Source organism: Somniosus microcephalus, chromosome 9, assembly GCF_052327205.1.
Source record: "Somniosus microcephalus isolate GS21.2 chromosome 9, FLI_Smic_1.0, whole genome shotgun sequence".
Lineage (NCBI taxonomy): Eukaryota > Metazoa > Chordata > Chondrichthyes > Squaliformes > Somniosidae > Somniosus > Somniosus microcephalus.
In genome coordinates this window covers 57,346,571-57,361,968 of record NC_140995.1, presented here as the reverse complement: position 1 = coordinate 57,361,968, position 15,398 = coordinate 57,346,571, and the positions used below count along the sequence as shown (strand labels likewise).

At 41.8% G+C, this 15,398-nt stretch overlaps 1 protein-coding gene across 16 annotated transcripts in view; it reads right to left on the bottom strand.

The window, feature by feature from the left end:
- The window catches only part of rims1a (regulating synaptic membrane exocytosis 1a), a 1,194,810-nt gene that overhangs the window by 314,374 nt on the left and 865,038 nt on the right, over positions 1-15,398 (bottom strand). For 13 of the 16 annotated variants that reach the window (XM_085996611.1, XM_085996612.1, XM_085996615.1 and 10 more), the window contains 3 exons: positions 6,102-6,273; positions 4,733-4,886; positions 628-699 (listed from right to left, as the gene is read on the bottom strand). In XM_085996611.1, the coding sequence (XP_085852737.1) occupies positions 628-699; positions 4,733-4,886; positions 6,102-6,273 (398 nt within the window). The remainder of the gene's footprint in view (positions 1-627; positions 700-4,732; positions 4,887-6,101; positions 6,274-15,398) is intronic. The other 3 variants (XM_085996613.1, XM_085996627.1, XM_085996619.1) reach the window with 1 other exon arrangement.

The following is a 15,398-nucleotide window of genomic DNA, read 5'->3' as shown; positions in this document are numbered from 1 at the left end:
ATGAAAATGTCTGAGCTGCTTCTTACACATAAAAATCAAAACAGATTATTTTTGTATAGTTCACATGTGGGCTTATGTAAGAGACTGTGTTGAACATCTTGTTTGCAATCAGATTTGAGACAGTTTAGCTGAATTGTTTTTGAGAATGGATACCTGTGTCTGTTCCTTATAAAGATAGCTTCAAGTTAATATAACATGATCAGCTCTATCAATCAAAGCTAATCAGAAATTCTTGGACCAAAAGATTTTTTTTTGCTTTCACACTCAGTAATCCAATACTCAAACTTCAAATGCATTTAGTAAAAAGCACATGTAATGCCAGACACTCAATCGCCATTTGTGGACCTTTAAAGATTTTTAAAAAAAAGTGAAATACACTTCATCTTCATAGAGTGAGATAAATTCTCTCTGAATAAGTATAATTTGCAGAATAAATATCATTGCTAGTACCTTTTGGTTAAATCTCAACCAACTAGGCTGTGCTTTTACATATTTGTGATGGCTGGCAGATGGATGTTCTCTGCTTCAGGAAATGTTTCTGACCTCCTGCTAGAGCCCCACACCAAAAGCAGTTTCTAAATGTGGATAGCATTCATAGATTAGGGTATGTTCTGCCACCCCACCCACCTGACGAGACCACTCCAATACCATCATCAACATCATAATCTGAGATGTCACTATCAATGATTCGCTGAGATCCTGGGTAGTGATGGAACAAACAGACAAAACAGCTATGCGTGTGGGCTCATTAACACTTATGGTAAAATCTTTAATCAGAAATGCTTTATAGTATAAGTGTATTAGGTGAGCTATGAAACAAGTAAGCTAGAAAATTAAAAACTGGTGAATTAATCTATATTTTTAACAACACGAGTTTTTAGTATGCTCTCTGTAACAAAAAGGGTAGATCAGTTTAAACTAAATGGATAATAGACATGCAATTAGCTAATCATTGTGTTTTACTTTGCAAACAGAAATAAAGCAAGAATTAAACTCTGAACATAACAAGGCAAATTACACCAACACTGCTCCTGATGCGGAACAGTACCCTCTATGAGCGCACACTGGGAAATTGTACACATATACAATCCTGCACACGTCATGATTTTTCATCTATTAAGCAACAGAAAATTGTGGAGGACATACACACAAATTCCCAATGTGCAGTTGCAGCAGGCAAGGCCCCATGGCACGAGAGTACACTTGTAAAATTTACCCTAACATCTTGAATATTTTTTGATTTTATGCTGGTTCCAAGTGACAGATGGTTAACAATACCAAATCTACAGCATGCTGATACTGGTATTGAATGAGTCAAAACATATGAAACATGGGTCACGTCTTCAGACCAAATTCTTGGGCTGGATTTTCTTTATGGAATTCAGGGGAATTTATAATGGGGAACAAAGAAATGGCAGACCAATTAAATACATATTTTGGTTCTGTCTTCACAAAGGAGGACACAAATAACCTACCAGAGATGTCGGGGAACATAGGGTCTGATTGGCGGTTAGGATCAGATCAGCCATGATCTTATTGAATGGCGGAGCAGGCTCGAGGGGCCGATTGGCCTACTCCTGCTCCTATTTCTTATGTTCTTATGATGAAAGGGAGGAACTGAAAGAAATCAGTATTTGTAGGGAAATGGTGTTAGGGAAATTGACAGGATTGAAGGCCGATAAATCCCCAGGGCCTGATAATCTACATCCTAGGGTACTTAAGGAAGTGGCCCTAGAAATAGTAGATGCATTGCTGGTCATCTTCCAACATTCGATGGAATCTGGAACAGTACCCATGGATTGGAGGGTAGCTAATATAACCCCACTATTCAAAAATGGTGGTAGAGAGAAAACGGGGAATTACAGACCGGTAAGCCTGACATCGGTAGTGGGGAAAATGCTAGAGTCCATTATAAAGAATGTGATAGCAGAGCACTTGGAAAACAGTGACAGGATCGGACAAAGTCAACATGGATTTACAAAAGGTAAATCGTGCTTGACTAATCTACTGGAATTTTTGAGGATGTAACTGGTAAAATAGATAAGGGAGAACCAGTGGATATGGTGTATTTGGACTTTCAAAAGGCTTTCGATAAGGTCCCACATAAGAGATTGGAGTGTAAAGTTAAGGCACATGGGATTGGGGGCAAGGTATTGACTTGGATAGAGAACTAGTTGGCAGACAGAAAGCAAAGAGTTGGAATAAACGGGTCTTTTTCCGAGTGGCAGGCAGTGACTAGTGGGGTACTGCAGGGATCGGTGCTAGGACCCCAGCTAGTCACAATATATATTAATGATCTAGACAAGGGAACTAGATGTAATATCTTCAAGTTTGCAGATGACACAAAGCTGGGTGGGCGTGTGTGCTATGAGGAGGATGCCGAGAAACTCCAGGATGATTTGGACAGGTTGGGTGATTGGGCAGAAGCATGGCAGATGCAATATAATGTGGATAAATGTGAGGTTATCCACTTTGGTGGCAAAAACAGGAAGGCAGACTATTATCGGAATGGCAATAGATTGGGGGAAGGGGAAGTGCAACGAGACCTGGATGTCCTTGTGCACCAGTCGCTGAAGGTAAGCATGCAGGTGCAGCAGGCGGTTAAGAAGGCAAATGGTATGTTGGGATCAAGGGATATGAGGAGAAAGCAGGGACAGGGTACTGAATTTGGATGATCAGCCATGATCTCATTGAATGGCGGAGCAGGCTCGAGGGGCCGAATGGCCTACTCCTGCTCCTATCTTCTATGTTTCTATGCTTATTTTGAATCATCATTGTTATTTTATTATAGTGCTTGCAGTTCCACAGCAGCTTGCACAAAATAATTAATTGGAAGAATGCCTTGAGGGCACATTTAAAAAAAATTAAATACTATTATGGTGATTTCATTTAGTTTGGGATTGTCTTCTGTGCCCCATGTGAAAACAGACAGCTATGGAAACGCATAGCAAGTCAGCCAGTAACAGAACGAGAAGGAGAGGTTAATGCTTTGGGTGGTGACGCTTGAATATGAATCCGTCTTTTTCTATCAAATGCTGACTGACCTGCTGTGCATTTCCATTACTTTTCTGTTTTGATTTCCAATGACCATTTCTCACCCCCCTGGAGAGTAGGGGAACATTTCCTTGGTTAGTTTTTCATAGTGGAATTGTGATTGGGCTCCTTATACTCACAGTTACAATTTTGATACAAACAGAGGGCATCTTCCCCCGGTGTATTCCATATCATTTGTGGAATCCTTAATCCTGAAACTTGGATACTGACAAGCATAACGACTTGGAGCAAGCTGGCTGTCAGCATCCTCACGCACACCCATGAGTATATAGTAGGTATTTATTTCTCCAGTAACGTGCAGGCAAATAAATGTAAGTATTGATATGGTCAAATCACTTGGGACATCAGCACTTCAATTCAAATTGTGTGGTACATCCAGGCAGTCTGCTCTTTGTTTTTCAAATCCAAGTATTAATAGCCTTGAACACTATAGTTTCCTTAAATTAAAATAATGTGTTCTATATTACAAAGAATAACACAGCCTGGATTATGTTGTAAAACAGTAACACATCTCTGAGTTGAGATTAAGTTAACAGCTCAGAAATGCCAGAGGAGGGGCTAGACTGTACACAAATAATGGATATTATGATTATAAAACGGTTAGATGATCTTAAAAAAGACAAACTACCTGGTCCGAACAACTTGCATCTAAAAGTCTCAAAGAAGATGGGGGCTGAAATCAGAATTAACTGACATTTTTTTATAAACTGCCAATCTGGGAGATTCCTGAGGAATGGAAAGTGGCCAAAATAATGCCATTATTATAAAAGGATTAAGAGACACAAATGGGAGCTGTGCAGACGCAAGTCTAACATCTGCAATTTATTTGATAAACACTTGCACAGGATAGTTAGCAGGGGTTCAGGAAAGGGGGCTCATGTTTAACTAACCGGCTGGATCTCTTTGAAGACATCACTGACACGGTGAACAATCAAGTTGATATATACTTGGATGTTCAGAAAATTTTAACAAGATTCTACATGGGTGATTAATGACAAAAGTTAAGAAAGTAAAATATGGCACACAGTGTTTAAAAAGGAGCACGAACAAGTTGACAATTTTACTTGTTAGGTTAGTTCAATATATGAAATATATATGTATTCAGTACATGCCTTTGGTACTTTCCCAGTTAAAAACTAGCATTTAATTGCTTTCTAAAATAAGAACAATCTGAACACAGCATTTATGGAGTATTGATATGGGCCTTGAAATTACATGAGTGGATATACGCTCAACATGTTTGTCTGAAAATCCTCGCTCTCCTTTTTAACAGAGCGTTAACCTAATTATTTTAAATAGGAAAGATCCACTGCTAAAATAGCCAAGAGAGGAACTTCAGATCAACACGTGTTTGGATGCTATTATCCAAGTGCGTTATTTTAAGGATTAAATGTCTTCTGTTGGGTCCCCTAGTTTAGCAGTTAGTAAAACATTACAATAAATGAATTAAAATAATATTCCTGGTTAGGAAAGAGAAAGCCTTATTTTCAGGACAGCCTGATTGTAAAACTAACTGAAAGTCAATTATATTTTACACAGTGATTTCAAACATACATCACAGTCAACTTAATTCACAATTAATAAAATAACTGAGTATCTGTTATGCTGAGGATTTACTTCAGAATCTAGCCAGACAGATGACGGAACTCTAATGGGACTGCAATTATCAATGACCTACTTTGTAGCCTTTTACTAGGACTTTCCCCATGGACATGCCGCCGTGGCATGTAGGGCGATGGCTGAGGCAGAGGTAGTGAAGATACATCATGTGTCTGAAGTTTGTACCAGTGTGGTTCATCATCCAGCAATGCCGTCTCCAGCTCTATAAGGATCTGCAAAAGTGCAACAATGTGATCTATACCAGCGATTATCAACCATTGTTGTAGATAAACAACTGTAAAAAAGTGCTGGATAAATATCTAATTAGGAGCAGGATGGAGGATTATAAGGATATAAGTGACAGATATAGTCATATTCCGTGGAATGTGATGGGTCTTGAGCTGCTGAAATCAGAAAAATCAGGGCAAGACAACCAATGAAACTAAAAGTAGATTATCAGCCTCATTGTTGGAAAGAAGTTGAACCTGTCACCATGCTACCAAGGAAAAACACCTGAGGATATTGTCCCTTTAAGTAGTTTATACCCTGCAACTAATAATGAAGTATCTAGTTTATTATTAAAATCTTGCTAGGACAAATACTTCCTGTCTGCAAACCTTAGTCACGCTTTTGTGTCAACACTTACTATTGTAAATTGCTAAGTCAGCATTCTCCATTCAATTTTAATATGTCAACAATCACAATGTAGTTGCAGGCTCTGGCCACTATGTGGCTCTGTGGAGGGAGCTTCTGAAGTCTCACTCTGAACTCTATCACCATCTTGTATATATAAAAAACATATGATCATCATCTGATCATAGACAATGCTATGAGCACTTTACTAATGTATAACATTAGCTTGGCTCTTGACCAGGAGTTAGCACTGACACCCTAAGTAACAGCAGGAGCACAAAAATATAATACAATAGCAGCAGAGTAGCTGCAAGCTGTGCCAGGTTTAAAGAGAAATGAGGGGCAGGCCTGGAGGGAGCTTTATGTGTGGAAGTTGAATTTCTTCCAAAGAGTGAGGACGGTTCTGGCTATGGTAGGTAATCTTACATTGCTCCTCAATCTCCACATACAAGCAGATGTAAATTAAAGTAGTTCAAAAACTAGTGGTAGAAATCTGAGGACCCACACCTACTGTGTGGACCATGGTAGCTCCTCGAGAAAAGTCTTTGACGCATTGGCACAAGAAATGTACCAGAGGAATCTCTAATGTATTCTTGGGAGAGAGCATTATCTGAGGCGCCCCCAAACGCTCAGATTCCCAAGCAGTATTCCTGCCTGGGTGAAGACCAGTCCATGCAAATAAGATGAACCTGGACACGAATCTGGATTCGGCAAACTACAGTTAGAGGGCTTTCTGAAGCACAATGCCCAACCAATGCTGGGAGTATTTTTATAGCAGAAATGTATAAAATTTTAAAGTGCATGCATTATTTTACCTCTCCAAGAAATTCACTTTCTTCTTCTTGTACTCGAGGCTGATCCCACAGCGTGATCTCTAACATCCGTTCTCGAAAGTCTCGCCGATGTACATGAGAATAGATAAATGTTTGGTTCCATTTCGGCTCTAAGCTTTTCTTTACTGTTTTGGTCCTCCGTTTACTCTTGTCACTGGTCGTTAAAATACACAGTTCAATTACTTTTCATTCTAGTTGACTTATTTATTAACAGAATCTCAGTTTCCAACTTCATTGAGTAACCAACGTTTAAAATGCGAAACAAGTCAAAACAATAGACTGCTATACATTTTCTGCCTTTTCAAAGTGTACCATCTAAATAATTTTGTGCAAAACACACTATTGTGTAAATATATAAACTGGTTAAGGTCTTTATTTGCAATGTGTTGCCATGAAGGTTTCAAAACTGAATGAAAGTGTGTTTCTGCATTTGGGGCGGAAGATTGAAAACACTGTAACACACTTAAGTCACTTATGTTCAACCTGCCCCGCCCCACCGCCAATACCTGGCAATCCAACTCTCTCAGCCCAGGTCATTCAGTCTTTTTTGCCATTTCACCTTGTTTAAATTTTGTGGGCCTGGATGTTAATAAAAGGGGTCTGTTTTAACACTGCTGCCTCATTGGTGGGTAAACGCCAAGATCTGTTAGTATCAACAATTTGAGATATATGCAAATGATTGGAACCTAAACTTGATACGTGCCTCCACCACCCCCCCGCCCCCCCCCCTGCCCCCCGCCTCCCCCCTATGGCTCCAAAGAGCCCATTAAGTCAAAATCTCTTATGGAATTTCAGCAACAACGGTTGAACACATTGCCTGAAAAAAGTACATTTCTTTACAATATGTAGTGTATGTGCTTCCAACATGCACTGAAGTAAAATTGATATCACTGCAGTTCAGTTTACATGATACCTGATACTGCAATTCAAATCATTAACACTTTGGGTCCAATCTCATAATTCAATTGCAGAATTCGATTAATGTTGATAAACTGCTTTCGATGATTACAGCTGAGCCCCTCTCAATGTGTTACTGTCATGTAACACATTCCAACCTACACTAAGGGTTTCAGATTATAATGGTTTATGATCAAGTAAATAGTGATTGGTTCCACCTGTGAACAAGATAGTGACAGGGGGGCACAAAGTTAATTACAAAAAGAATTAAAGGAGAAGGTAGAAACAAATGTTTACATAAAGCGTGGGTAGTATGTGTAATTCTCTGCCACAAACTGTAGTTGGAGCAAAACCTATAAGTTATTTTAAAAGGAAACTAGATAGTGAAAAAGAAGAATCTTAAAGTGTATGGGGAGCTCATGTTGAGAAAAATGCCAACACAGACTTGTACGTATAAATAGCGAGACGTTACAACACAGAAACATCCCATTTGGTCCAACTAGTCCATATTGGTGTTTTCCTCAAACCAGGGAGTATCTTAGTGAATCTGTATTGTACCTTCTCCAAAGGCTCAATATCCTACCTATAGAGTGGTGCCCAATACTGCACACAGTGTTCTAACTGAGGTCTTATTGAGGTATTATATCGGCTCATCATTACCTCTTGGCTTTTATATTCAATAACCCTTGTGATAAAACCTAGAATTCCATTAGCTTATTTTTACAGCCTTATCATACTGAGGTCCTGCCTCTACAGTCCTATGAACCTGTACCTCAAATACCTCTGCTCTTCCACAGCACTGGGCCTAGAGTATAATTACTGATTTTTTTAAAAATCAAAATGTATAACCTCACTTCCTGTCACTGAATTCCATCTATCATTTTTAGCCCGCTCCCCATCTGATCAATCTCCCTTTCTGGTTTCCTTTGGTTCTCCATAATTCCTATCAGCTGCAAATTTCGCCACTCCCTCAAGGATATATTGGCCCAGTAATTCCTGTCACAACGCGTGAGTACGGACGGGGTACTCACGCGTGTGCCCAGAGGAATTGCCGGTTTTCAGCATGCACAGCGCATGCGCTGAAAACCGGCATTTCCTGTCCTCTGACCCAAAGGGTTAAGAGGCAGAACACATGCGACTGCACAGGCAGCGCGTGCGCAGTGAAATTCCTTTTTTTTTCCAGAGTTGCCCGAGTGTAAAGGCCTCCAGTTTTTACACGTGGAAAAACCAGACGTAAGTACTTAGTTTTACAGCTAAGTGATCTTTTAGTACAATTTAGAAATTTTGTTTCCACAGGTTTATTATTTTTAAAGAATTTACAGTAAGGTAAGTTTAGTTTTAGACCCTATTTTTAAAAAATTTATTTTTTTCAAAAATTTGATTAATTGTTTAAAATATTTTTTTAAACTTATTTATAGTCAATATATAATCAGTGGGATGTTTTTTTAAATTTTATTTAAAGTTTAAGTAGTGTTTTGGCAGCCCATACTTTTCATGAGTTTGACAGTTCTTACTGTCAAACTCATGAATGAGTTTCCCCTCCCCTGATTGGCTGCAGAGTGCTCACCTGATCCCAGCTGGCACATCGCACTAACTACGCCGCTGGATCAGGTAAGCACATCGCGCCGACATCGGAACCGGGCCAGGGACAGGAAATGCAAGCAGGCCCGGGCTTCAGATGTCGGCGAGCCAGGTGAGTGCACATCGGGGGCTTGCACGCGCGGCAAGCTCCCGATCCTAATTTCAGGGCCAATCAAATCATTGGTACACACATGGAACTGAACACACCTTCCAAACCATGCTGAAAATCTGCTTTAACTCCCTTCTAGCCAAATTTTAATCCAGTTTGCTATCCTCTCCCTAATTCCATATCCCTTAACCTCCTCTGATAATCTCCCATGTGGTACCTTGTCAAAGGCTTTTTAAAGTCCATGTACATTACATCCACTTCATTTTCCATATCCACCATATGGTTACCTTCTCAGATAATTCTAAGGACGTGATGGGTCAAAAGGTCTGCTCTGTGCTGTAGCACATATGTTATACCCTTGGATGTAAATTGTATTTTAACAATATTCTTCATTACAAAGGTCAGAAAGAACGGAGAATGAAAAGCTCAAAGCCATATTTTCCTCTATGCAAAAAAAGTTTTCTTAGCTTGTGGTTTTACCCTGGATGCGTACTCTCCTAAGTGTACTGTTAGTATTCAAAGATGGAAAACGGGAAAAGCAAGACACAAATACATGGGAGTGGGTTGTTACTGTGTGACGACATCAGATCTGGTTACCGTCATGGGAAGTAAGAGTGCCCTGTTTTGCTGATCCTGCTCCCAGTATCTCACCGTGTTATTTAGCATGTTATAATTTTATCTTTGTATTTTAACACCTTTACTACTTATATTGTGATTTCTTACTAAAACCTTTATACTTTGGAACAAAACTCCCTCTAGTCTCTCGGTACAGAAGATCTAATCTGCTTTATTTTACTCACCCAATTGCACTACATGACCCCCGAGTTAAATATGCTAATGAGCCTCCCGCCTCTCCAAGGCAGGAGATCTGACAGTCTCGATAATTGCCGTCGTTAATATCGTGGCGGCCAGGTACACAGAGGGTTGTGGGCACATTGCTTGTTTTGATCATTTTAACCCCACTCCTGCCCATTGGGGGCCCATGTCTTTGAGGTTTGACAGGTGTGTGAAAGAAACCAGGCTGTGTTTGCCAGATATAAACATGAATGTGGGATACGTGTATTCAGAGTGAGGGGGATAATCCCCAACCAGAGACAATACCCCATCTGAGAGAGGCGGTGGATAGCTTAAGTACAGCAATAACACGTTTAGAGACTCTGGAACAGTTCCCATGGATTGGAGGGTAGCTAATATTACCCCACTATTCAAAAAAGGTGGTAGAGTGAAAATGGGGAATTATAGACCAGTAAGCCTGACATCGGTAGTGGGGAAAATGCTAGAGTCCCTTATAAAAGATGTAATAGCAGAGCACTTGGAAAACAGTGACAGGATCGGACAAAGTCAACATTGATTTACAAAAGGTAAATCGTGCTTGACTAATCTACTGGAATTTTTTGAGGATGTAACTGGTAGAATAGATAAGGGAGAACCAGTGGATGTGGTGTATTTGGACTTTCAGAAGGCTTTCGATAAGGTCCCGCATAAGAGATTAGCGTGTGAAGTTAAAGCACATGGGATTGGGGGTAAGGTACTGACTTGGATAGAGAACTGGTTGGCAGACAGGAAGCAAAGAGTTGGAATAAATAGGTCTTTTTCCAAGTGGCAGGCAGTGACTAGTGGGGTACCACAGGGATCGGTGCTAGGACCCCAGCTATTCACAATATATATTAATGATCTAGACGAGGGAACTAGATGTAATATCTCCAAGTTTGCAGACGACACAAAGCTTGGTGGGCGTGTGTGCTGTGAGGAGGATGCAGAGAAACTCCAGTATGATTTGGACAGGTTGGGTGATTGGGCAGATGCATGGCAGATGCAGTATAATGTGGATAAATGCGAGGTTATCCACTTTGGTGGCAAAAACAGGAAGGCAGATTATTATCTGAACGGCAATAGATTGGGAGAAGGGGAAGTGCAATGAGACCTGGGTGTCCTTGTGCACCAGTCGCTGAAAGTAAGCATGCAGGTGCAGCAGGCGGTTAAGAAGGCAAATAATATGTTGGCCTTCGTAGCGAGAGGATTCGAGTACAGGAGCAAGGATGTCTTGCTGCAGTTGTACAGGGCCTTGATGAGACCACACTTGAGTATTGTGTGCAGCTTTGGTCACCTTATCTGAGGAAGGATGTTCTTGCCATGGAGGGAGTGCAGCAAAGATTCACCAGACTGATACCTGGGATGGCAGGAATGACGTATGAGGAGAGATTGGGTCGATTGGGCTTATACTTGTTGGAGTTTAGAAGAATGAGAGGGGATCTCATTGAAACTTATAAAATTCTAACAGGACTAGACAGCCTAGATGCAGGAAGGATGTTCCCGATGGCAGGGGAGTCCAGAACCAGGGGTCACAGTCTAAAGATAAGGGGTAAGCCATTTAGGACAGAGATGAGGAGAAATTTCTTCACCCAGAGAGTGGTGAACCTGTGGAATTATCTACCACAGAAGGCAGTTGAGGCCAATTCATTAAATATATTCAAGAAGGAGTTAGATATATTTCTTAAGGCTAAAGGGATCAAGGGATATGGGGAGAAGGCAGGGACAGGGTACTGAGTTTGGATGATCAGCCATGATCTCATTAAATGGCAGAGCAGGCTCGAGGGGCTGAATGGCCTACTCCTGCTCCTATTTTCTATGTTTCTATGTTTCCATGAACCAGGGGGTATCAAGAAATTTAATGATCTGTCAAGAGTATAGCCGGCTCCTAGCGAGCGACAGTTGAGTACAGGGAATGAAATAAATATACACCAGAAAAGTATTTCTGACTGGAGAAAGTATGCAGTGGGGTCCCCCAGGCGTCCGTATTGGGACCATTACTTTTCTTGTTATATATAAATGACTTGGGTATAGGGAGTACAATTTTGAGTTTCCGGTTGTGGGGAAAAAGTTGGGGAGTGGGACTAATTTGGACAGCTCTTTTAAAGAGGCGGCATAGGCATGACGGGCCAAATGACCTCCTTCTATGCTGTAAGATTCTATGGGGGAGAAATTGGGTTGGTTTGCGCCTCTCATTAGCGCCCCACTCCCCGGTGGTCCTGCAGGGTCCCAGTGTGCACAGCGTTAGGCCCCTCCCCTTTAATAAGGGGAGGAGGCCTGCAATGACGCGGCGCTACATGCTGCCGCTCGTAGCGGCGCGAAATTCATTAGTAGCGCCCCAAGCAGGAGGTGGAGTGCTTTCCAGTATCGCCCTACCTGCTGCTTGGGGGGCTACTACTGAATTTATGGCGGAAGGGCGCTAACTTTTTCGGGCCGCTAAAATTAGTGCCCTGGTGACGCTAGTGCCCCAAAATGGGCGCCACCCAATTTTTCCCCTATGATTCTATGAATTTTGAAGTTTGCGGAGGGATTACAGTTCTCTAGATTCACAACCCTCGGTGAAGAAATTCCTCCTCATCTCAGTCTTAAATGGCCGACCCCTTATCCTGAGACTATGCCCCCTAGTTCTAGACTCTCCAGCCAGGGGAAACAACCTCTCAGCATCTACCCTGTCAATCCCCCTCAGAATCTTATATGTTTCAATGAGATCACCTCTCATTCTTCTAAACTCCAGAGAGTCTAGGCCCAATCTACTCAATCTCTCCTCATAGGACAACCCTCTCATCCCAGGGATCAATCTAGTGAACTTTCGTTGCACCGCCTCTAAGGCATGTATGTCCTTTCTCAGGTAAGGAGACCAAAACTGTGCAGAGTACTCCAGGTGTAGTCTCACCAAAGTCCTGTACAATTGCAGTAAGACTTCCTTACTCTTGTAATCCAACCCCCTTGCAATAAAGGCCAACATGCCATTTGCCTTCCTAATTGCTTGCTGTACCTGCATGCTAACTTTCTGTGTTTCCTGTACGAGGACACCTAAATCTTTCTGAACACCAACATTTAATAGTTTCTCACAATCTGTTTTTCTATTCTTCCTACCTGTTCTTGCACCCCTTTAAAATTGTACCATTTAGCTTGTATTTCTCACCTCATTCTTCCAACCAAAATGTATCACCTCACATTTTTCTGCATTGAATTTCATCTGCCACGTGTCCGCCTAATCCACCAGTCTGTCTGTCCTTTTGAAGTCTATCACTATCTTCCTCACTGTTTACTACACCTACAAGTTTTGTGTCATCTGCAAATTTCAAAATTGTGTCCTGTACCCTGAAGTCCAAGTCATTAATGTACATCAAAAAACACCGTCAATGGTACTATTTTGAAAAAGGGTTAGACCCGAAACATCGACTCTATTTTCTCTCCACGGATGTTGCCTGGCCTGCTGAGTTTTTCCAGCATTTTCTGTTGTTATTTCAGATTTCCAGCATCTGCAGTATTTTGCTATCGTACTATTTTGAGGGATGTGCAAGAGCAGAGGGGCCTGGGAGTGCATTTTCACAAATCTTTGAAGGTGGCAGGGCAAACTGATAAGGCAGTTCAGAAATACTTGGCTTTGTAAATAGGGGCACTGAATACAAAATCAAAGAAGTCTTGCAAACCTTTACAAATTACTGGTTAGGCCTCAGCTGGAGTATTGTGTATAATTCTGGGCACCACACTTTAGGAAGGATGTCAAGGCCTTGGCGAGGGTACAGAGAAGGATGATACCAGGGATAAGGGACTTCGGTTATGTGGAGTAATTAGAGAAGGTGGGATTGTTCTCCTTAGAGCAGAGAAGCTTAACGGGAGACCGAATAGAGGTATTCAAAATTATATGGGGTTTTGATGGAGCAAGTATAGAGAAAATGTTTCCTCTGGCAAGTGGGTCGATAACCAGATGTCACAGATTTAAAATAATTGGCAAAAGAACTAGAGGGGAAATGAGAAATTTCTCCACACACAAGGTTGTTAAGATCTGGAACGCACTACCTGAAAGGATGGTGCGTTCCAGAAAGCAGATTTAATAGGCACTTTCAAAAGGCAATTGGACATGTACTTGAAGAGACTAATTTGCAGGGTTATGGGGAAAAAAGCTGGGGTGTGGGACTAAATTGTACAACTCTTTCAAATAGCCAGCACAGGCACGATGGGCTGAATAGCTTCATTCTGTGCTGTAATATCCTATGATTCTATAAAAGCTGCTCCCATTCTCGCGTCAAACGCAGAGATGTTAGTCAAGCTGGTCCGTGTGGCATTCGGTGATAGATATCTCGAATGGGTTCTGCAGTCTCCCGCCACTCTCCAATTCGCAGTATCCGCGCCATCACTAAGACCGCCTCTTTCCACCTCAGCTCATCTGCTGCTGAAGCCCTCATCCATGCCTTTGTTACCTCCAAACTTGACTATTCCAACGTACTCCTGGCCGGCCTCCCATCTGCCACACTCAGTAAACTTGAGGTCATCCAAAACTCAGCTGTCCGTGTCCTACCTCGCACCAAGTCCTGTTCACCCATCACCCCTTGTGCTCGCTGGCCTACATTGTCTCCCGGTTAAGCAATGCCTCGATTTAAAAATTCTCATCCTTGTTTTCAAATCCCTCCATGGCCTCGCCCCTTCCTACTTGTGCAACCTCCTCCAACCTTATAACCCTCACGATATCTGCACTCCTCCAATTCTGGCCTATTGCGCATCCCCGATTTTAATTGCTCCACCATTGATGGCTGTGCCATCAGCTGCCAAGGCTCTAAGCTCCCTAAACCTCTCCGCCTCTCTATCTCTCTTTCCTCCTTTAAGACGCTCCTTAAAACTTACCCCTTTGACCAAGCCTTTGGTCATTTACCCTAATATCTCATGTGGCTCGGTGTCAAATTTTGCTTGATAACACTGCTTTGAAGCGCCTTGGGACATTTTACTACGTTAAAGGCGCTATATGTTATGTTATATTATATTATATGCTATATTATATTATATTATATGCTGTATAATGTGTCCCACATGGCAACAGTGACTACACTCCAAAAAAGTACTTCATTGGCTGTAAAGCGCTTTGAAATGTCCGGTGATCGTGAAAGGCGCTATATAAAATGTAAGTCTTTCTTTCTTATATAAATTCAAGATGTTCTTGTTGTTGCTGTACAAATTTGCCTTTACTTTTGAAAGGCAGAAGTACACTTGGGTTGTCCTCCCTCAACGTATCGACAAAAGCCCCACGATTTTCCGTGCTCACATGAAACAAGCTCTGAGAGTGCTGTCCAATGCCGAGGTTATTGTCCACTATCTTAATACATACCCATGTTCGGGAAGAGCATTTATGAATGTTGAGTGAGATTTTACATCGACTAGAGTCCTCTGGACTTAAGGTCAACGTCACAAAGCTACAGTTGATGAAACCTAAGGTCGAGTTCCTTGGTGTCATCCAAGAGGCAGAATGAGGACCAGGATAAAGTCAAGGTTAGCATCTCCTTACCACTGCCCACTGACGAGACCTCCTTGCTTGTTTCTGGGTATGACTGGATTTTATCTCTGACTATAGAATCATAGAAACTTACCTCCCCGTCCAACACTGGGAGGTATGGAACCTCCCCGTCCAACATTAGGAGGAATGGAACCTCCCCGTCCAACATTAGGAGGAAAGGAACCTCCCTGTCCAACAGCTGGAGGAAAGGAACCTCCCCATCCAACATCAGGAGGAAAGGAACCTCCCCGTCCAACATTGGGAGGAAAGGAACCTCCCCGTCCAACATTAGGAGGAAAGGAACCTCCCCGTCCAACATTGGGAGGAAAGGAAACTCCCCGTCCAACATCGGGAGGAAAGGAACCTCCCGTCCAACATCAGGAGGAAAGGA